The 19,218-nt window shown below is 42.3% G+C and overlaps 1 protein-coding gene across 1 annotated transcript in view; it reads left to right on the plus strand.

Annotated features, from left to right (window-relative positions):
• ARMC2 (armadillo repeat containing 2) overlaps positions 1-19,218 on the plus strand; it is a 101,772-nt gene that overhangs the window by 42,216 nt on the left and 40,338 nt on the right. Inside the window, exons 8-10 of the mRNA XM_022553950.3 lie at positions 1,135-1,237; positions 2,836-3,059; positions 17,719-17,864. Of these exons, the coding sequence (XP_022409658.1) occupies positions 1,135-1,237; positions 2,836-3,059; positions 17,719-17,864 (473 nt within the window). The remainder of the gene's footprint in view (positions 1-1,134; positions 1,238-2,835; positions 3,060-17,718; positions 17,865-19,218) is intronic.

Raw genomic sequence — 19,218 nt, forward strand, 5'->3', positions numbered from 1 at the left:
GCTCAGTAGTTATGACGCACGGGCTTAGTTGCTCCACGGCACGTGGGATCGTCCCAGACTAGTACTTGAATCCATGTCCCCTGCATTGGCAGGCCTATTCTTAACCACTGTGCCACCAGGGAAGACCCTTTTCTTTAAGGATACTTTTTAATTATAAAATAATGACCTCTATGCCATCCTTTTCACACAGATATATTTATTTGTTCAGATGACCTCATTCCTACAAATATATTCTACACCCTTGCAATGAGGGCACGTGGTATTTCCATCTCACAGTAGGTTATGTCTTTTTATGCATGGTGCTCACTGTTATACTTTTGTGACGGCTTAATATGAATAGTATTGATGTTCCCCAATTTATTAAATTATTCTTAAATGTTGGGCATTTAGGATTTTTTATTTTAATTTTTACTACTTTACATAAATATGCAGCTAATTTAGACCATTTGATTCAGTCCTCCTATACTGTGTTGTTTTTTTTTAAAGAGTATACTTCCTTATTGCTTAATTTACTTGAATATTTTTCTGTGATTTAGAAGGTAATTTTAACCTTTGAACGTTACTTGCGATTTTCTCAAAGCATTCCAGAAATAGGCTTAAATATTGTAATAAATACATATGTATTATCTAATCAAAGAATATTACTTTTTCATTTTATTTTATACAAATGATAAATATAATTGTACTTTTCCCCTTTCTTTTCTTTCCTTCACCTCCATGATGTATTCTTTTCTAGGTTAGTTTAATCTGAAATTTTAGTATCCATCTTCCTTTACTTTTGTGGAAGGCAGTTACTCCATTTAATTAAATTTATCAACATCAGCCCCCCCTTTTCCTCATATATTCTTTGAAAAATAATAATTTCACATATAAGCATGAGACTTTATGAAATAAAGGCTTATCATTAAAAGGTGCTTACTCTAAATATCACTTACATTGTTTACTATAAGTGAGTTAATTAGATACCATAGTTGGCAAATATGAGGCCAAAACTTTTGAAAGTTGATTTCCTTAGAACTTTTATTTATGTTTTAAAAATTCTCTTGCCACACTTTTTAAATGAGATGTTTATGTTTAAAAATTATGGCATATCTTTATTTCCCTGCAGTGGAAATGTGATTTCTTTCTCTGCAGCTTAAAGTGAGTGGAAAGAATCTTCTTAATGTCTGCAAGCTTATATTTAAAATTAGCAGGAGTGAGAAGAATGATTCTCTGATTCAAAATGATGGCATTCTGGGTGAGTATTATTCAGCACTACCATTGAGCAAATGTTGTACTTGAGTATGAATGAAAAGTTTGGAGAGCAAAGTTATAATTAATGGTAACTGGAATATTTTATTTTCTCATAATATGCAGAAGTTAGGTGATGCCTGTTTTTTCTCTGTTCTCTATGTTTTCCATGTTTCACTTAATGTATCCTTTGGAACCTAGGAGGATAGCCTGCTATTTTTTTTTAAATGCCTGTAGTAATAATATATAATTTATAAAGTGGTTCCTATTTAAAAATTCATTTCCTGGTCTTGGTTTTACTACTAGAAAAAATACATTTAATAGTGTTTGACATAATTGAAATGTTTGATCTTTTGATATAGTAGGAATGACTAGAACTGGGAAAACATCTATAACTGTTGTATAAAATTGACATCACAGTGTGTCAGATGTGTTTCAAATATGTAGGTAGAGGAGTTTTAATACATTCTAATTATCTAGCTAATAATGTGTAATTCTTTATATACCCTTAAATAATTAAGATGCTTAAATAGTTACCTAAACAGAAATCTTTTATGAATTAGTATTGTTGATCTAAGGGAAGGCAGCAACATGGAAAAGGCTTTAAGTCCTCTTTTTGCAGCATAGGATAAATGGTCTTCTTCTTTCTTTTTTTTTTTTTTTTTTTTTAATCCAAGCAGACAGGGACAAAGCCAGTACTGAAAGAAATTTCTAACACTGAATCAGCTCATTGAGAGTAAGAGACTAAAAACAAAGAAAGGTTCTGACAGATGATCACATTGACATTAATAAAAATTAATGTGAGATAGGCATGTTTAACTTTATCAGAGCTGCCTGGATTAATCCTAAAACCTAGTACTTGTATGTTATTTGGATGGATGTTCTTTAAGTTGTCTTGGGAAAGGGTGGATGTTATATTCGAAGCACCCCTTTCTACTGTTGAGATACTTTTAAAAGTTCCTATCTTGATTAACTTTCCATTCATAGAGCAACCAGTATATTCTTAAAGGTTTGTTGAAATTTAACTCTTAAATTGCTTTGATTATTAGTTATTCTATAATAACTCAAACTGTTTGTAACCAAAAATAAAGTTTGGCAAATATTAATAAGAGGCAAGGAATGGTGGGCTTCCCTGGTGGCGCAGTGGTTGAGAGTCCGCCTGCTAATGCAGGGGACACGGGTTCGTGCCCCGGTCCAGGAGGATCCCACATGCCGCGGAGCGGCTGGGCCCGTGAGCCATGGCCGCTGAGCCTGCGCGTCTGGAGCCTGTGCTCCGCAACGGGAGAGGCCACAATAGTGAGAGGCCCGCGTACCGCAAAAAAAAAAAAAAAAAAAAAGGCAAGGAATGGCACTCAGTTAAAAGAACACTTTCTTATTTACATATAATAATCCCATCCTTTTGCTGTCATTACTGTTACAGAGATTTGTCTTAGCTAAAAGTAAGCTTTCCTGTTTATGCCATGTGAGCAACTCTTCACAAGCATTTGAATGTAGGTTCTGGCTAACATTTTACAAATTGTATTTGATGTTCACATACAAGTGCTTTAATATCTCTCTTTCCAGCTGTTCTACTCATCCATTTGTAATAATTCATCTTTTTGACAGAATCATTATTGGAGGTCCTGAGAAGTGAAGAGTTGCAAGCTAACACCGAAGCTTTCTTATACTGCATGGGGGTGATCAAATTCATTTCTGGAAATCCAGGATTTCTTCATGAAATGATTGGCAAAGGTGCTGTAGAAATATTGATGAATTTGATGACACAAATAAACGAGAACACCAAGAAGTCTGGTACATGTTTGCCTAATTCGGGCCACTTGTTAGTCCAAGTAAGTATTTTACTTGAAAGAGTTAGACGTGTAAAGTTAGTCTTCATGTTGTCTAATACCACTTACCTGCCAGTGGGTGTAACGGGAAACAGTTGGGCTGTTATCTGTAGCCAGGTGAGGGTGCCCAGCCTCGGGGATCAGGGTGGCAGCCCTAGCCACACCTCTGCCCCGTGTGTGCCCATTTCCTCTGGAAAGGCTATTCCATAGCTTTTCACGGAGCATGTCTCCAGCATGTAGACATCTATTTCCACTACCCTGCGGAGAAAGCAAGACTGGAAGAATGAAAAATTAGCACCTCTTCAAAACAATTGCATGTTATAATCAGAATTTTAATAGGCAGAGTGTTAACTTTCAGAGTTTAAGACAGGTCTAGCCTGGAGATTGTTCATGAAGATTGGTAGCTTATATCATAAATATTGTATCTACAGTAAAGAAAACAGAATTTAATGACACTGAGTGGACAGTTGCTGAGGGCGTGTGTAGACGGCGGTAGCAAAGCCAGATACATTTAGTATGACCAGGGCAGGAAGAAAAAATGTGTTATGTGTTAGAGTTTCATTACTTCTTTTGTGGCAGATTAAATTTCATAGTTGAATTATTTTCATTGGAGCTGCTTCAGGTCTCATATTCTTCTTTAGAAGAGATTTTACTCTTTAATAGCATTTGTATATCAGATAATAGCATCTTTGGTGTAATAATTGATGAGATTTGAAATGTGCTTGTCAGTTAATGGGGCTTGATCAAGGACTGCGTGCTCGAAGCCTTGGGGAAAGTGTGCTAAAAATTAGATTTAGGCCCTGCCTTAAAGATGCTAAAAGTGTATATGATAATTATTAATTTTGGACTTTGTGGTCTGTCTCCATTTCAAAAAGGACTGTGAAAACCTCCTTTAGTTATGAGTGATTCACAATTCTACTGGATGTGCCATCTTTTGGCTAGGGAGACTTAAGTAACATTATTTTCATGCTGACAGTGTTATGGAGTTATTTAAATTTTTCCCTCAATGAAAATAGTTATTTGGGTTATATAATTATTATGTTTCTTGTTAAAATGCAAAAAAAGAAGTATGAGGAAGAGTGTAAAAATCACCTGAATTATTTTCACCCTTAGATAATCCACCTCCAACATTTTAGTAACCATTCTTCCATGCATTTTACATGCATATATATTATATACACTTACATATGTATAATTTTATATAATTCTTGATTTTTATCATGAACTTCCTCTTTCTAAGAGTTTTTTTTGCTTGTTTTCCGTCACCCTCTTTTCCTCCTTGTTTCTCCTCCTGGTTCTCCCTGTTAGCCAATATTGTTCACACAGATGTGCTCAGCACCTTTTAATACACTCATAGGTTTTCTTTTTTTTTTATATAAATTTATTTTTATTTATTTTTGGCTGCATTGGGTCTTCATTGCTGTGTGCGGGCTTTCTCTAGTTGCGGTGAGCAGGGGCTACCCTTTGTTGAGGTGCGCGGGCTTCTCATTGAGGTGGTTTCTCTTGTTGCGGATCACGTGGTCTAGGTACGTGGGTTTCAGTAGTTGTGGCACGTGGGCTCAGTAGTTGTGGCTCGCGGACTCTAGAGCGCAGGCTCAGTAGTTGTGGTGCACGGGCTTAGTTGCTCCGCAGCATGTGGGATCTTACCGGACCAGGGCTCAAACCCATGTCACCTGCATTGGCAGGCAGATTCTTAACCACAGTGCCACCAGGGAAACCCCACTCATAGGTTTTCAAAAATGGAATATTCTGTGCACATCTCTTTTCTATTTTAACAATACATAGTAAAAAAACTCAATAGACTTATTCTTTTTATTGGCAGCATAATATTCTGTGATGAAGATGTACCTCAGATTCTCAACCATTCTTCCATTGAGATACTCTGCTTTTAATTTTTATGTAAAAGCTTTTGGAATTCTTGTCTTGTTTTAAAAAGCTCTTTCATGTATATATATAGTTGTCCCTCAGCATCCATGGGGGACCTGCCCCAGATACTAAAGTCCACAGATGCTCAGGTCCCATACTCGGTCCTCTGTATCCACGGATACAGTACACCATCCGTGGTTAGTTGAATCTGTAGATGCGGAACCTACAGATAGGAGTGCTGACTGGATATATGTATATGCATTTATATATTTATACATAATTTATAAATTTAAAAATAAAAACAAATATATAAATGTATTTGTATAGAATAAAAATATATAATTAAATCAGTTGGTACAAAGGAGAATTGAGTATTATTGTGACCAAAAATACATCAAATCCAGAGCTAGAACCTCTGGTATGCCAGTATGTACAGTGCACTTCTCCCTACACTCCTCTCCTTTCCCTCTTCCCTTGCTTCGGCCTCCTCAAACGCAAACTGACTCAGTGGGTCAGATGCCCCTTTCTTGTCCCGAGGTCCTTGCGTCCCTCTAGGGTGTGGGGGAAAGGTCACTGTAGTAACTCCCTCCTCGCTGCCCACCCCCACTCACCGGGCACTGTCATCATGTCCAAAGCCTTCCTCTGAGCCTGCCTGGCATCTGGCAGGGGAGGGGCTTACACAGCCCGAGGCCTCTCTCAGGAGCGCAGTCAGCAGCCCACATCCCAGTCCAGCAGGAGAAAGGGGCCCATTATTGCCTCCACCTGAGAATGTGCTCCTGCTGTGGTCACCAAGAGCCATTTGTGTCAACTGTACACTGTCACTGTGTGTATGTACGTTTACAAATTTGGGGGAAGGGAGATATTGTTTTAGGGTATTTCATTTGCAGAATCCCCTGAACTGGACATTCCCTTGTGTTTAATTAAAACAAAGAAAAACTGTTTTGTATCATCCAAATGATAAAAATGTAAGCAACTTGACTTCACTATAAGAACAGATGAAAATCTCTGCTCTTGCGAATGTGTCGCACTGACTGGCTTTTTACCAGCTCGCTCATGTGCACATTCACCCAAACAGATCTGGCCATGGGCAGAATTGTTCAATTGCACCAGCCTTCAGAACCGGTAACTCTAGCTCAAGGCATTTTTTAAAAGCAACTTTGTTCAATTGAATAAATAAATAAATGACTTGTGGCTGTACTAATAGAATAATGTCTGTAAGCCAGAGAGAACACAGCAAGGCAAAAAGATAAGGGCAGGACTTCCTCTCCTTTATGACTTTAACTGCTGTTAAACTTTGTGCATTCTGCCATCTGACCCAGTGCTAGAGTCGTCCTGTCTCCCTAAAGCAGCCCTGTTGGAGGCCATTGAATGAGTAGAAGGCGTGTGAAGCTGGGTCCTGCAGGTTGTGTAGGATTTGGGAAACTGTCACCGAGGAAAAGGGATACGGTGTGTTTGGGGGCTGCTGAAAAGGTAGGTCTGTCCAGAGCAGAGAGTTCCGTGGGGGAGGCGTGGGAGGTGAGATTCAGAGGCTACGGTCATGGGCCTCGAATACCAGGCTGCAGAGTGCAGACTTGGAGTAACACAGAGCGGCTGGAGGTCAGTGCAAGGGGAGGAGGAGATGAGATCAGAGTGGCAGACAGGTGGGCATGCGCAAGATGTTAAACTGATAAAGGCCGAAAAGCTGAAATGTGGCAGGAGGAAAGTGTGTCAGTGGTACGGACGGATTGGAGGGTTAAGATCTCACGCACAGCAGCCCCAGTTAAGAGGTGTTGCTGCAGTTATTAGATTTTAGACTGATTATAATGGAGCTAAAGGATCGAGATCAAGGAATGGGCACGAAAGAAAAAAAAGCTCCTCCACAGCATAGGGGCCAGCGATGCTTAGAGGAAAAAATACTGAAGTGTTGAGATTTTTGAAAGTTTCCTTTGCATTGTTCCTTACATATATGTATTTGTGTACACATACATGTATGTTTATTACTGCACCACTGACATCAAGAGACATTGATTTCACAAGTGTTTATGCGGTGGCTGCTCTGTGCCAGGCGTGCTTTGGGTGGTTAGTAAGGCAGTGGAGGGCAAGAGAGCTTGCCAGTAGGGGCCTACTTTTTAAATTTATTTATTTATTTATTTATTTTTGGCTGTGTTGGGTCTTCGTTTCTGTGCGAGGGCTTTCTCTAGTTGTGGCAAGCGGGGGCCACTCTTCATCGCGGTGCGCGGGCCTCTCACTGTCATGGCCTCTCCCGTTGCGGAGCACAGGCTCCGGACGCGCAGGCTCAGCGGCCATGGCTCACAGGCCCAGTTGCTCCGTGGCATGTGGGATCCTCCCAGACCAGGGCCCAAACCTGTGTCCCCTGCATTGGCAGGCAGGTTCTCAACCACTGCGCCATCAGGGAAGCCCAGGGGGCCTACTTTTTGATGATCCGCATGTCCAGATAATAGTATTCTGATGCCCTATACTTTGACAAAGCTCTGGTACTTCCACGAGTTCAGTTCTACCTGTCAGATGCTTAATAGCATTTTGAGAAGGTTGAGAGGATGATTGTTGATGCTCAGAGGGACCAGCACCACTTCCCACTAAGTGGAAGGATTAATATTCCCAGTCTGGCAAAACTGGAGACGGGAGTTTGTCTGCAAAATCATTAGCGTAAAGAAGGTTAATCTGTGCATGATCACTAAATTCCAGAATGTTAGGCTTTCGGGAGAGCTCCTTGAAACCTGGAAAAAGAGAAATACAGGCCAGATAAAAGCCTAGGCCCTCTAGATTCCAGCATTAAATCGCTTCACTTAAGGAGGTGACACAGACGAAATAGGGGTTTGTCAATATTAATCTCAGTGGATTATCAGGAGGTGTTAGGGTTCCTTTCTGGCTTATAAGGCCCAACAATTGGGAAGGGATAATACAGGAACTGAGGAAAATTCCTGGAGTCACCTCCATCAGAAAGTCTGTTGTGGTTTCCATCGTGCCCCCTTTCTGGGGACTGGAGAAGAGTCTTTTGTATGCGTCACAATCACAAACAAGCCCCAATTTCCCTGGTGTCTCATTTGTCCTCTTGTGTCTTGGGGACACTATGTACAAAGCTGCTTTACCGTAATTGAAGAAAATCTCAAGGTACTCACATTTACAGTTAGGTAATTTGTAGGTATATAACGTAACTATTAAACCCAGGTTGATTTAAACTAATGTTCCTATTTTTATGGATTCCTTCGTATTTCCAGCCTTTTCTTCTTTACAGCCTGACCCACTTGATTTTGAGTTCAATTCCTAGAGAAATATATTCTTTCCCTGCTTCAGATTTAACATTTTTGAAGTTAGAACTGTCTGGCACCCCCCCCCCCCCAGCTAACATGGTTTCTTTCCTTCGTCTTACACCTGGTCTCTCTTCTCTGACCTCCAAACCTGCCACCCAGAGGGTCCTTCAAGTCCTAATCTTTCACCCTTCTTGCTCAGTACAGCTCCACTGTCCAATTCTTCCTTTTTCTGAGCGCAAGTTTCTCAGGAAGGTCGGTCCTCCCACCCCTTGGCAGTCCCTCTCCTCCACTTTGGCTCTAGAGTGTGGGGAAAAGGAGAGTGAATTAAACAGAGATTTGACCCTGGGTAGCTCAGAAAATGATAATGTTATTGTCAGAAATTAGAGGGTTACGTAAGGGAACTGATTTGGCGAGAGGAGGGAGGGAAATGATGTAATTAGCCCTCGTGTAAAACTTTAAGGTGCCAGCAGAACAACCAAGTGGGACTGTCCGGTGGGAAACTGGAGAGAAGAACCCATGCTTAGCAGAGAAATTAAAGCCAGAAAAGCAGACTTAGCGTCATCTACATGGAGTTGACCGTTGAAGTCAAGAAAGACGATGATACTACTCAAGGGGAGAGTAGAGGGAGAGAGGAGGGCTAGAGGAGGGCTGAGGACAGGTTCCATAAAATGGCCAGATTTGTGGAATAGGGAGAGACAAGAGAAGTGGCCAGAAAATTCAGAAAGGACAGTGTGTGGAAGAGGGTAGAGAATTTAAGAGCAAGGATTGGTCAGCTTTGGCAAGTGCTACGGCAAGCACACGGGGGAAGAGGAATTCCGCTACTGTACGGGGCAATTTGAGTGGGCAGGTGGGGTCGCGTCCTGTTGCAGGGGGTCTGTCCACACTCTCTTTAAATCTTAAATGATTTCTTTATCTCTACACTTTTAAATTAAGAGATGTTTCGGGGGCTTCCCTGGTGGCACAGTGGTTTGAGAGTCCGCCTGCCGATGCAGGGGAGGCGGGTTCATGCCTCGGTCCGGGAGGGTCCCGCGTGCCGCGGAGCGGCTGGGCCCGTGAGCCATGGCCGCTGGGCCTGCGCGTCCGGAGCCTGTGCTCCTAGGCGGGAGAGGCCACAGGGGTGAGAGGCCCGCGTACCGCAAAAAAAAAAAAAAAATACAGTTGGGTTTTTGTTTTTTAATTTCTAAGCCCTAGAGTAAACTCCCCGCTTTGGCTGATGCGAGTTCGCTCCTGTATTGTGTATTCCACATCCCCAGCGCGCGGTACTGTCGTCTTCTGGAGCCCTGATGGTCCCTCTGGCTTTGTGCCCGGCGGGGACAGGGCTCAGTGCTGCCTCATGGACTAGTGACGGGAGCACAGGCCTGAACTGGCGGTTCAGCTCTGACGTTCTGTGAGCCTCACCCTCCTCATCTCCCAGTGACTGGCCGTGCCTGGGGTAGAGGGTAGTCAGGAGAGTTAAACAAGATGATCTATTGAAGCACCTAGAACAGGACATGGCACGTAGATGGCACTCGGCTGAAATTTATTAAACAAAGTGAGATCAGAATCACCAAAACTTGAAGCTTCGGGCTTCCCTGGTGGCGCAGTGGTTGAGAGTCCGCCTGCCGATGCAGGGGACACGGGTTCGTGCCCCGGTCCAGGAAGATCCCACATGCCGCAGAGCGGCTGGGCCCATGATCCATGGCCGCTGAGCCTGCACGTCTGGAGCCTGCGTGTCTGGAGCCTGTGCTCTGCAACGGGAGAGGCCACAGCAGTGAGAGACCCGCGTACTGCAAAAAAAAAAAAAAAAGCTTGAAGCTTCAAAGAGCAATTATTTCTGATAAGAAAAAATTAATCACAACAATTAAGATGACAGAGTTAAAGATGGATTTCATCTTTGTGTATTTTGTGTATGTGTGGCTTTCGTTTTTATCTTTTATTTTGAACTCAGTATAGGTTCATAAGATGTTGCAAAAATAGTAGAGGGGTCCTATTTACCCAATCACCCTGCTTCTCCCAGCGATGACATCTTACGTAACTGTAGGACATTATTAAAAGGGGGAAACTGATATGGGTATGGTACAATTAACTGTTTTACTTATTTGCATATTATTTTTGAGATTAGGTGAGTCTCTTTTTTTGTCACAGTATTTAGTTTGGTCATTAGGCTTGCTAATTTTTTAATGATGTATTTGTTAGTGGGAAGGGGAGCTATTCCTGCTTATGAGGTTTCCTTCCTATAGAGGAATACCCAGTAGTGTAATGACCACTCAGTCATGCAACTGGCATGAGAGAGCGGGCAGTCAGAGCCTACTCTTCCCTTTCCTGGGAAAGGGCTACGTATAGGCAACTCTTGTTCAACTTTGACTCTCCGCGGATGGCATACCTGAAGATTTGGGGGAGTCAGAGATCCCACACATGTAACGCCTTGGGCTTTGAATTAGAAATAAGAGACTAAGGCAGATGGGGAAGAAAGTTGAAGGATGTAGTTTATAGCTGAGGTGGGTGTGCTTCCTAATCCTGAGCCCCTGAATCAGATTTGCCCGCCCAGTCACAGGCCACGCCTGCCCCAGGAGGAACAGAGGAGAGCGCCTGTGCTCACCAAGCAGGAAGTGAGGGGTGGAGAGTGACCAGGAGATTATGCTAAGAAATGTCACCTCACAAGGAAGGAACATCAGGTGTGGGAAGTAAGTATTCCTGTACCACCTGCTTCTGGGGAGAGCCATTTGCTTTTCAATTCTGTCATATCTGCTCAGTCTCATCTCTTCCCTGTAGACATATTAGTTGTGGCAATAAAGAAATGTCACTAACTTTAACATGTAATTCTGAAAATCAGTGTTATTACTCTGCAGTTCTTAAAGCAGCATCTTTTCCAGACTCATTTTCCTTATTTTACTGCTCTGGCATTCTGTATAGTCTAGATGGCATTCAAATTTCAGCTGTATTGATACATATAATGGCCACAACTGGAAGAATCAGCTACCTACTCATTTTACCAAGGTAACTGACATAGTGGCAGTAAATGGAGAAACAATAACAAACATAGGCAAATGTTAAATAAGAGTCTCAAAGTAGGGCACTGGAGCTTGAGGGCAGAACCATTTCCTGCAGAAGTAGGACACTCATGGTAGGAATGTGCCAAATAGGCTCCACAGCCAGGCACCAAGCAGTGCTGAGGACTGGGAATTAATATTACTTTCACATGCATGTATCTGAACTCCAAGAAAATGCGTAGGAAGTTTTGGAACTAGTGGTTTCATGTATATAGTGGCATCTTACAATTGGTTTCCTTTTTCTCAGGCAGAACTGTACTATACATGAGACAATATGAAACTTCTTGGGTTACCACATGGGCTCTGGCTTTGGCATATATGTGGTCTCAATCGGGCACAAATCCAGAAAATGAATATGCTTTCATTAATAGAGGGAGATGGTTTTGCTGAGGTTGGAAAATGGTGTGGCTTTGGTCTTAAATCATTTGACACTGTTTGTGGTCTCTGGCGGCTGTGTTTATTCTTTCACATCATCAGCGGGAAGTGAACCATTTTGCAGTTGGCAGTTAAGTTGAGATAAAGCTCTAGGGATTTGGGTTATGGCTATTCCAGATGATTGAGCAATAAAATGAATGCTTTTAGGAGACAGTCAAATGGAGCAGGGGAGACAACAGATGAGGAGTCGTTAGAGCCCCAGATGCCCACCTACCTGGAGCTGGTAGACTTTCTGAGCTTCAGTTTCCTCATCTGAAAGTTGGAGCTCAGGATACCTTTCCTGTCTACAACATTCAGGGAGCAAATGAGATCAAGCTCACAAGATAGCTTTATAAAAAATAAAGTAGCTGCTCATATTTTTTTCATAATAACATTCAATGTATAAAAATAAAATGAGTCATGATGCTAATTTTGGTAGAGGAAGCATAATAACTTTCAGACTGTTAGTGCAATTTTCAATTGCATTATGTCCCAAAGTTTTCTTTGAAAGCCGGTTTTTTGAAATTGGGAAAATATTTCTCCAAGGAATAATACCATGATTGACGGTGAAGTTCCTGGGCTAGCCAAAGAGCCTGTTCAATTTCTGATGCACCTGAACGGGAATTCTCTGGTAGGTTGTGAGCTGCAAGCCCCTCTGATCTGGGCCAGCTCTGATGGCTGAATGCCTCCTAGGGCAGAAGAATCTGGTGAGTTCCCTGGGGACTGAGGACTCTGATGGAGGGAGAGTGCAAAGGGAGTAGAGAAGTCATCCACTCGAGAAATGAGCAGTATATGGAGGCCCAGGTGGACCAACCAGCCCTCCCCACCATGCGCACACCCCCCTGCAGTAGAGAATGCTGGGGATGAGGCCACAGCTGCTGGGCCTGCACTGTCATTCTTAAGTTCATTGATCTAAATCAGGAGGGCCTCATATTTTAAGGCAAATATTTCATGTGTTTGCTTAGGTTTTTCAAATAATTAATAATTGGAAACATAATTTAAAATCTATAATGAAGTACCTGAATTGATTTTTTTAAATGCTAAATCTTTTGAATTCTAATTTTGCTTTACTAAAATGCTTTTAGAGCCCTTATAAAATAATCACTTCTTGATAGAATTTTTCCCTTTAAAATGGGTCTCCCAATGTTGACTGCATGGTGAAGACTTTGAGGCCCAACTAATTCAGTGTGAGATAGGACAGCTTTGCCAAACTCACCAGGTGTTTTACCTGGAGATGCTGATTGAGGTTGGGGCCCAATCTGACGATCAAGGAGTTTGGGGAAACCCAGAGAGAAAAAGCTGCCTCAGGAAAAGTGAGCACCGCAAAGCTGTAGAGTGTGTGTGTGGCTCAGTCATTTTCCAGCAGTAGATTAGCAACCAGAATCACACCGGCATGTTTCTTCCCTGATACATACCAAACATTTAGGTCCCCTTTTGTCCCAGACATCATCTAACAGCTGCTAATAAGCAAGGACACTTAAATTTTTATCAATCCTTTTTGTGGATTACCAGTTCCATATTCTTCTCCTTTTTCTTCTTCCCACTGGTTGCCTTCTGACTCAGTATATCTGTCCCAAGGGGTTGCACATTAAGTGATGGGAAAAAGAAGAATGGAAACTCCTGTTTTTCAGTTTGCTATTGCTTGGTGAGATGACAGTTAAGAGGTTGGGAATTGTTCCAGTAAAGTCCTTTAGAAGCTAAACAAGCATCTGTGTATGCATCTGACTTCTACTTCTTTTTCTTTTTTTGTCATAAAGTGTTTGACATGGCTTAAAAGATTCTATGCAGTAAAATAGAAGAGTACATAACTCAGTGGAATTAGGAACAATATAAACTAGAATAGAAAGTTAAGAAAGGAACAGATACATTTCTCCCAGCATGAAGCTCGGGCTTCGGTGAACTCCTGCTTTGGGTGCAGGCCCAGTGGGCGGGCTTCCCTGCGGGGTGGAAAACAGAGACTCAGCGGCAGAGCACACAGCTCATTAACAATTTCTGCAAATACATCTCTGTTAAAAAGTTGGAGCGAGGCTGAGAGTTAGGTGGGTTGACTTGGAATTTGCCTTTACTGTTACCACAGTATTTAGCTAGACTCTCCTCCCACTGATCTCTTTATATTTTTCCCAGAAAAAGCCACTTGTCTGTGCTCAGCGTTCAGCCCCAGCCCCTCCCGCAGTGAGATCATTGGCTCACAGCCAGCCTTTCAAATGGGGGGCCTTCACGGCTGCATCTGCCTGGCGACCTCCTCCTGACCCTCCTCCCCGGGGATTTAAGCTCTGGTTTACCACCAGCCCTCTGCTAATGCCGGCACTTTCTTGTCAGAGGCTTCTTAAAGGGGAAAAGCCTCCTTTTCTGTCTCCTGTCTGCCTTGTCCCTTCATTTCCTTCCTCCTCCTCCTTTCCTTCTTTCCCTTCCTCATCCCCTCTTCCTTCCCTTCTCCTGATGTGTATCATCCAGTAAGCTTTTTTTTTGCGGTACGCGGGCCTCTCACTGTTGTGGCCTCTCCCGTTGCGGAGCACAGGCTCCGGACGCGCAGGCTCAGCGGCCATGGCTCACGGGCCCAGCCGCTCCGCGGCATGTGGGACCTTCCCGGACCGGGGCACGAACCCGCGTCCCCTGCATCGGCAGGCGGACTCTCAACCACTGCGCCACCAGGGAAGCCCCATCCAGTAAGCTTTTTATGGGCATATTTATTGTCCTCTGGGTAGGAAAAGGAATAAGAAACTGTTTGGACTGTGGAGGAGCTCACAGTGGGAGAGAAGGTACCTGAAACTAGTGATTAGGAGTCTGTGATGGGTGTGGAGCAGGAAGGTCTGTTCACCTGGAAGAGAAGCAATCAACCGCTGAAAAGTCTTCACAGAGGAGAAGTGAGCCTGAGCTGGGTCCATAAACCCGAGCAGGTTGGAGAGGGGGTGGCGGAGTGTGATGGAGGGGGACATTCTGGGCAGAGGCAGTGGTCCATTCAAAGGCTTGGAATTGTGAAAGGATGAGGTGCAGGATCTGAAAGATAGAGAGGGAGGAAGGGGGAGGTGAAGGAGATGAGCTTGAGGGGGGTGAACCGCGCTTTAAAGAGTGAATAGCCTTTAGGATATGGACTTTGCCCAGTAGACCACCGGAAGTCAGAGGAAGTCTTTGAACAGGGAAGGTTGGGTTTCAAGATGCTCCCTCTGGCAGCAGGGAGATGCTGTGGGGAGATGAGCCCAACAGTGGAGAGAGTGGAAGGAGCCCATGCGGGGAGTGTAGAGTTTGGGAGAGAGATGAAATGGGCTTAAACAGAACCAGCAGCCTTGAAGATGGGAAGAAGAGGTAGAACAGGTGATCAATCAGCTGTTGAAAGGGAAGGAGGGAGAGGAGTTAGGAGCCTAGGAAGGAGCTGCTGTCTTGAATGAGATGAATAGGGAATACACTAGTCCCCCTCCAGGAAGTCCATTTTTCTTTCATCGATTATTTTTTTATTCCTCCGCTCCTTTTAAATCATCTTAAAATCCATCTACCTGAGATATTGTCTGATTCATCCATGGTTTTCTGAATCCCAACCTTTCTATTTATACCAGTGTTTCCTTTGTAGGTATTAATCCATTCGTCCGTTCCACCAACAAATGTTTATTGAGGACCCACTGTGTGCCAGGCACTAGATTTGGGCCTGGGGGGGCACAATGGTGAAAAGACAAAGTGTATCCCCTCACTGAAGCTTCTAGTACAGAGAAATAGACAATAAAACATATTATTAAATAACCTAACATGAAGTAGTTTGTGGGGGGTGTGTGGTATGAGGTGAAGTTTGAGGGGTTGGCAAGAGTCAGACCATACCAGGCCCTGTACACCAAGGTCAGGAAATGGAGTCATATCCTAGGAGCAATAGACAAAAAGCCAGTAGGGCTTAGGGTGACAGAAAGCGGAAAGACAAGATTCTGGAATGTGTCTGAAGTTTTGCGACTTGAGACACTGTGTTGATGGTAGTGTCATATACTGAGGCATCACTGTGTATTTTTCAAGTGCATGGTATATGTTTCATGTATATTATTCTGCTAGCATCACAACTGACTCAACTCACTCAACTCCCTGTGCTCCATACAATGTGATTGATACAGGCAGTAAATAGATAGGGATTTAAAATCAGGTGATGTGTCACATATAAATGTGTGCTTCCACTCTTGATTGGGGCCATTTATAAAAGTTATGTATTCAGGGCAAAAGAACCATGAGCTGTCTTAACTTTTTCTAATGAGGTGAGGAAAAGGGTTGAAAGGGAGAAAAAAAAAACCCACCAAAACTGAGGTTGAAACAAGAAAATCTCCTAAGAAAAGTCTGGTCCCTCCTGCTGACAGCGCCCCCTGCCAGAGGTTGAGTTGGGGAGCCAGAAGATGACAACCGATTGAGGTGCCCAATCTGTGAAGCCTTGGGGGCCAGGGAAGGGGAGGCGTTTGTGGGCACCGTGGGTGGAATGAATGTTCCATGATCTGCCACGGTCTCTGTCTGTCTGGTTCAGGCCAGGATTCACTTGGGCATCTGTGCTGTTTGGTGTCGGAGTGGGGAAGCCTCTGAGTTTCCCTTTGGATTGACATAAACCAGCAGTGCTCCAGTGCCTGGGCTGTCTCTGAAGAAGGAGAACAGGTAGAGCCAGGGTCCGATGATGAGAATTTTCCATTTTATGGCAGTGATGGCTTGAAATGCCTAGAATGGTTTGTTAGCCTTCCTTAGCTTAAGAGACTGCGTTGTAGATCCCTGGTAAAGTGGAATGCTAGAATAGTTTGTTTCCCCTCCAGTGTTTTGGATACTGAACCTTTCGGGGAAGAATTTACTAAATTGCTACATAAGTGAATTGACTACGAAAGACTTGCACACATTTATTTGAAACATTAATTTTATTTTCTCTGCTTTAAAAGGTAGTGGGTTATATTTTAAAATCTTTTTGTTGCAGTTGTTACAAAGGAAAACTAATCAAAGGTACATGTCATCTTAATAATTGGTTTCAAGGTTTATTATATGGCTTTATATTTACATAATGCTCTACAGTGTACAAAAACAGTGTTACATTTTTTCCACCTGATACACACAACCCTGGCTGGTGAGCAGGGGTTGTAACCCCCTTTTCACAGATGAGGAACTGAGGGAGCTGAGGAACGAGTGAGTGCCTCAGTCACTTACTTAGGAAGAGATTTCGGACTTGAATCTCCATCCTTTCATTCCACGGCCAGCGATCTCCCTTCTTCTGCATTTTGGGTGTGAAGACCCACAACAAAGGCGGGGATGGGACCCATGACTTTTGAGCTCCTGTTAGTTAATCAGCAGTGGCAATGCCACTCATGCATCTCATCTCATTGAATCCTAATAACTCCAGGGCAATTATCACCATCCCCGCTTTACTGTTGTAGAAAAATGTGCTCTGGGAGGTTAACTAACCTAAACTGGTGAGTGGTAGGGCTGGGATTTGATCAGGCCATCCAACTTCCAAGCTGACTCTCTTAACCAGTAGCCTGCCTGTACTATCTCACGAGGAAAGATCACCCTGCATCTTTAAAATTATTAGATAACGGCAACTTTCATTTTATGGATTTATTAAATTGTTCTCCACTTTCAGACAAGGGTTAAAGTACATAGCTTTTCTGAACATTTTTTTACAAAATAAGACAAATTTGCAAGACATCAGTTCTTGCCACTTGGAGGAGAATGAGACTAGCAGTCTTAAATACTCTCTGGCTACAGCATTGTTATTTGATGGTATTTATAAGAATATGGAACAAGGAATTTCTGTCCTGTGGAACTCATGTGGCATGTCACAGGGTCAGTGGATGATCTTAGGACTTCTACTAAACCCAGATGACGATTTGCTTAACCCTGGGGTTTTGGTATACTAATTGCTTCTTAACACGAATATTTCATTCATTACTTTTGAACCAAAGTAGGCTTTCTTTGTATTCATTTCTTGGTTTTCATTTTGTGCTACTTGTGCATATAGGCCCATGTTCTCTGATGGGAGATGCATAACAGGGCTCGGTTTAGCTACTGATGTAGCGAAACTTATGGTATGAATTATGCTGTGCCAATTAGTGTTGCTGTATTTTCTGATTTTAAGAAATGACACTAATGTGTTTTTTTTCGTAGATGACTGCTACGCTGAGAAACTTGGTTGACTCACCACTAGCAAGAAGTAAGTTGCTAAGCATCAGTGCCCTTCCCCAGCTCTGCACGGTGATGGGACAGTACATAGGTGACAAGGAGGTCTGCACCAATGTTGCCAGAATATTCAGGTAGGTAGACTAGGAAAACAAAGTAGCCTTACAAAAATGCTAATGTTTAGATTTAGGGGGTTATTTTTAATATTTGTGTGTGTGACTGGCAAGGAATCCTGTTTTTACTTTTTATGTCACCTCAAAGAAAAGGTAAATCTAGTGGCCTGAGTTTTTAAAAAAATGATTTAAACTAATGACTTCATTTCTTATGTATTTCTATTGTGATTCTAAACTCATTGATTTTAAGTTACTGTAACTAAAGTTGTGAGTTGTCCTAGTATTTTTACAAAACAAACAAACAAACAAAACGTCCTCTCAGCTTATTGGAGATAAAGAGCTATATCACAAAACATGGCAAACCTTCTGGTGCGCTTGGAAGCAATGCTTACGGATTTTAACTGAAAAAGGAGGCCATTGCTTAGAAAGACTGATCTGACTTAATTTGTAATCGAAGGTCATTTTATTTCAGTTGTTTGGCTGAACTTTGGCTCACACATTCACTAGTCATGTTTATACTTACTTTTCTCCAGAAGCAATGATCACCTGAATCCAGGCTGCCTCAAAGCAAGATGTGGCTAAATTTCGGAACTGTCTTTAAATTATGCATTTATATTTCTTCCCTCACTGCTCTTTGCCATTGTTTTTTACATAACGATCCTTCTCAAGAGACCTGGACCTTTCTTGAACTATAATATTGTAGTTGTTTAATTAAATACAAAATTTCCTGAAGACTGAATTGGTAATTGACCCCAATATGAGGATGTGAGTCCAGCTTTGATCTTTTAGCACTGTGCTTTCCTGTCTGGGTACTTAGTCCCATTTTGAAGCACTATAAAATCATAAAAAGTTTATTTTTGTATATGGTGGCATGTAGAGATCCAATTTAATTGTTTTCCCCACGTGGACAGTTTTCCCAGCACATGTTATTGAATACACCACCCTTTTTTCACTGTGTTTGAATGCCTAGTCAGTAGAACACGAGGTTCCATATACTTGCAGGCCTGTTTGTGGACATTCTGTTTGGTCCGTCTTCAGACCAGTTCCATGCTGTTTTTACTATTCTGGATTTAAGTCTTGCTGTAGGATAAGATGAATCCCTCACTTCTTTTCTCCTTTAAGATCCAAATTCTTATTTTCTCTTCCTCATGAATTGGAGAATCAGCTAAAGTCCATGACAGGAACTTTGGATTTTTTTTCATGAAACTACATTGACTGGGTAGAGTATCTGGGACAGACGTGGGGATAATTGATTAGCATCTGTATGATATCGAGTCTTCCATCCACAAACATTTGTGATGTCTTCTTCTTTTAATAAAATTGTATAACTGTCTCCAAAAAGATTCTGTACATCTTTTGTTAGATACATTTCTTA

Source organism: Delphinapterus leucas, chromosome 12 (assembly GCF_059928025.1).
Source record: "Delphinapterus leucas isolate spDelLeu-1000000601 "Yukka" chromosome 12, BTC_Dleu_Yukka2, whole genome shotgun sequence".
In the NCBI taxonomy this organism is placed as follows: Eukaryota; Metazoa; Chordata; class Mammalia; order Artiodactyla; family Monodontidae; genus Delphinapterus; species Delphinapterus leucas.